Here is a 4,073-nt window from a genome sequence, read left to right as displayed (position 1 = left end):
CAAAAATGAGAGAGCAACAGTCAGTGAGAGTGACTCTCATCAGTCCGAAGTAGTCAGATTTAGTCAGAAGAATTTTTTCTGGCAAAATCCTGAAAAGTGTCAAACTCAACTGAATTTAAATTAACGGAAATTAAAGAATACGCAAAAAGTGAGAATAATCTAAAAAGTAAAAAAAGTGAATTGAAATTGGAAGGAGGCAAAAAATAATTGATGTAGTGTTTATTGTGCTTGTGCTTGTGTGAATGTGTTTTGTACATACATTTCCATTCTTATTTGACGTTAGCTTTGTTGTTGCCATTCTTTGTACTAAAAATTTGGTTTTTTGCGTTCCTTTACTTTTCCTGTTATTCTCTTTTAGTGAGCGCATTTTGCTTACGCTCTGGCATTTTGACACTTTTCAGATTTTAGTCCAAAAAGATAAGGAATGAACCTATTTATAATCAAAATTCAAAAATTTCCATGGTGTCTGAATAATTCCAATATTGAATAACTGGTTTTATTAAACTTTCTAAATACATTGATACCATTTTTTGCAGTTATTGAAAGAAAATTACTTAGCAAGATAGAAATTTGGATTTTACAACTACTTATAAAACAATTTAATAAATATGTAAAATTTTAATTGAATATGCCACGTTAAATGCGTTTCAACAGATATCTATGAGATATTTTAAGTATCATACATAATTCCCGAACCTTAATAATGGAAAACGGTTTTTAATAAAATTTGTTCTACACTGCGTATAACTCCAATACGTACATACATATATTATATTTGTAGGTTTGTAGCTATGGAATAAAAATGTGACCGGTACTGCAAAACTCATTAATAAATAAGCATACATACAGGAAAGCTACTGTTTTAATTTAGACAAAATATAAGGTGTTTTGAAAAACTGACTCTTGGTTTTTGTGAATTACATATAAGTATATTACCCCTATTGCGAGTGTCGACTAGTAATAGATAAACCATGAACCAATTAGAACAGATCTGACTGGTTGATGAGCAGCCATTTGCAATAGCATTTGAGAAAAATTTCGTGGCGCTTGTGATTTTGAACTTTGCTATTTCTGTTTTGGTTTTTACATCTCTTTATGTGTATTTTGTGCTTTATTTCAGTGATTTTCAAGCGATTTTCAATCATTTTTGTTCAAGTACCAAATACACAGAAATAATGAATTGGTTAGCACAAACATGCGCTCAAAACTACTTTAATATTTTGTTTACTTTTACCGAAATTACAAACGTAAGCCAGGAAATTACTATTTTCTTTTGCTTCATCTTGTGTAGTTGGACCACGAAGATATACGACTCTCATTCGATTATCGCTTTTCCATGGTATTGTGAATGTCGACTTCTCGTTCAATAAGCGTCTGCGAAAAGTTTTTAATCCCTCATCCTTCTACAAACAAACAGCTGTATATAGCGACTATAAACTATTCTCAATCACTTATTGAATCAGAAAACCGACTTTGAAAATACCACGGATAGTCGATAATCGACTAACAGTCGTTTATCTACTCTAGTCGACACTCGCAATAGGTGTATAGGTATATCTTTTTGCATTGAGACAAATGTGGCATTTTACTAATTCTAACCCGCAACTTCGCGCTGTTTATTCCGTTTTGTAATTTTTAATCAATAATTATACCTTACTGAATAAGATACGGTATTAAGTTACTCAACTTTCAGAAGTTCTACATCAAAGGTTAAGGTGGCATTGGGTGGAATAACGCCAGGATGTCCTCGACTTCCATATGCATAGTCCGGAGAGCAGATAAGTTTAGCGCGCTGGCCTACAGACAGCTGGGCAACACCTTCGTCCCAACCACGAATTACTTCACCTTTACCTAGTGTGAACTTGAATGGTTTATTACGGTCGCGCGAAGAGTCAAATTTAGTGCCGTCATCCAAAGTACCAGTATAATGTACAGATACCACCTGTCCAGTTTTGGGGAATGTGCTTCCTATTTTCGTGTTAAAAGCATACATATACACAGCGGAGTGGCAAAAAAGGTTAGAATGAGTCGAATATTTGTAATCAAACCATTTATACTTACCATCCCCGGAAGAAATAGGTACTACTTGCACGCCCATTTTAGTAAATAAGTTTTCTTTTACAGGTTAAAAGCGCAGATATCTACTCGAAAAATTTACTCTCAACCCTCGTCTAACAGCGGCGGTGAAAAAATGAGAATGCAGAAAATTCTTGTAGAGAAATTACGGAAACCACCAACATGGCGTATAAGCACGACATTACCATATGGAAAAATTTAACAGTACAGGGTGTTACTAATGACGAATTTTGATTGCTAAAGGTAGAACTTCATATCAAGCTTTATGCAGCGTTTTTCCTGCATTTAAAATGCAACATTTAGCACTTTCGAACATATGTTTTCGAAGAGCGTTCATGCTACCGCATTTAGCAAATGTACATTTACGCAAGTTCGAAATAGTATGCTTTTGACAAACAGCCGTGTTCCAGTCGCTTATTCAGATCCGTATCTATTACGATAAATTCTCACGGAAAAGATAATGTGCAAAAACCCCTACTGAAAAAGAAAAAAAAAAATTTTTAAACCGAAAATTCAATACAAAAACTTGAATTGTTTTAACCATAACCGCACATTTGTTTGTGTATATATTCATTTGTCGGTGCAGTTAACTATAATTTCCACACTTAATTAGGAAACAAAACAAACAGAGTTGATCACAAACTAATCCAGATTTCTATCAGCATCATATCGATGTTCAATTTGCGTAACTTTTCTTTATCCAAATAATGTAAAATAATAAATGAAATCTCGATCGGCGATCACTGAAACCCAGCTAGCGACTGTATACTCGAAAAAGCAATGTTGCCACTTTTTCCCATTAAACCATGTTCGACTCGTGGAAATTTTGGAAGATCACAGGGTTGCTTTTAGCATTTAGATTCTTAATGCAAAAATGGAGTTGCATTTAGGTGACGAATTTTGTATGGATAAATGTATATTTAGAGTAGCATTTAGAGCTAAATGCGCTAAATTTCTTTTACGCGTAAGCAAAAACAGCCCATTAGGGCGTTGTCTTCAGCTAACTTAAGCGTTACATGATCAAGAACTTGGATACAAGTTGCAATACATTCACACTTTTTTACTAAGGCTATCTGCACATTTCTGCGGAAGTTACTAATTCGTCACGACATTTCTGTAAAAATCATCGCCGATGATATCGCTACTATTTCGAATTCTTATCCGCTCTCGGGAAGAACTGTTAAACTAAGGCGTCACGTCTTTATGAAACGAAAGCGTTACAACAATTGGGAACTATTTCGATAGGAATAAGAGTTACTTGTGCGATAAAGTTGGAAGAGTTAAAGATTATTGGGTTGGCTAAATTTTTGATAAAACCTAATGAGAAATTTGGGACACCTTTGAGCTTGCAACCACAGCCGCAGACTTACGCCATTTTCATCCTGCTTTCGGCTCAAATGCACCCATATTTTATAAAGTTCATAAACATTTTAAAAAGCTGTTCCAAAACTTTGTAAAAAGACAATCAAACAACGCATCTGTTAACATTAAAAATATATTATTATTTGTTATTCGAATATGATAATGTTGAGACTATAAATAATAATAATAACAATAATGGTGGTTTAATTTCCCAACGGAGTATAATATTGCACATTAATTGAAAAATTAAAAAAAAACTGAGAAAATAAAAAATATGTATAATTTTATTTGAATGAACTTCCAATATTTGCTTTGTTAATTTTCAAAACTTCAGAGAGTCAAAGTCGTCCGGGCATCTTTAAGAAGATAGAAAAGCGACAAAAATGTTTTATTGATTTTGTGAAATGAGTAACTATCGCTTTGATAACTTCCAATCAAAGCTGGGTAAATGCAATTACATTACAATTACAATTACATTTCTCAGTAATTGTAATTAGGAACCAATTCCTCCAGCTCACAGCAAAGGAATCGATTACTTTTTCAATTCCTTGAAGTAATTTCAAATGGAATTGTTTTTTTCTTTAATTCCATTACAAGGAATTTCATATTATAATTGGAATAAATTACGAGCTAGT

At 33.2% G+C, this 4,073-nt stretch overlaps 1 protein-coding gene across 1 annotated transcript; it reads right to left on the bottom strand.

Annotated features, from left to right (window-relative positions):
- Positions 1-1,276: 1,276 nt before the first annotated feature.
- LOC108366654 (12 kDa FK506-binding protein) lies at positions 1,277-2,189 on the bottom strand. The gene is made up of 2 exons (XM_017621109.1): positions 2,062-2,189; positions 1,277-1,968 (listed from the first exon to the last, which is right to left on the bottom strand). The coding sequence occupies exons 1-2, from the start codon at positions 2,096-2,098 to the stop codon at positions 1,679-1,681; spliced, it is 327 nt and encodes a 108-aa protein (XP_017476598.1). The 5' UTR covers positions 2,099-2,189; the 3' UTR covers positions 1,277-1,678.
- Positions 2,190-4,073: the final 1,884 nt, after the last annotated feature.

Source organism: Rhagoletis zephyria, unplaced genomic scaffold, assembly GCF_001687245.7.
Source record: "Rhagoletis zephyria isolate East Lansing unplaced genomic scaffold, Rhagoletis_zephyria_1.1 Rzeph_scaffold_02358, whole genome shotgun sequence".
In the NCBI taxonomy this organism is placed as follows: Eukaryota; Metazoa; Arthropoda; class Insecta; order Diptera; family Tephritidae; genus Rhagoletis; species Rhagoletis zephyria.
This window is presented reverse-complemented; position numbering and strand designations above follow the sequence as displayed.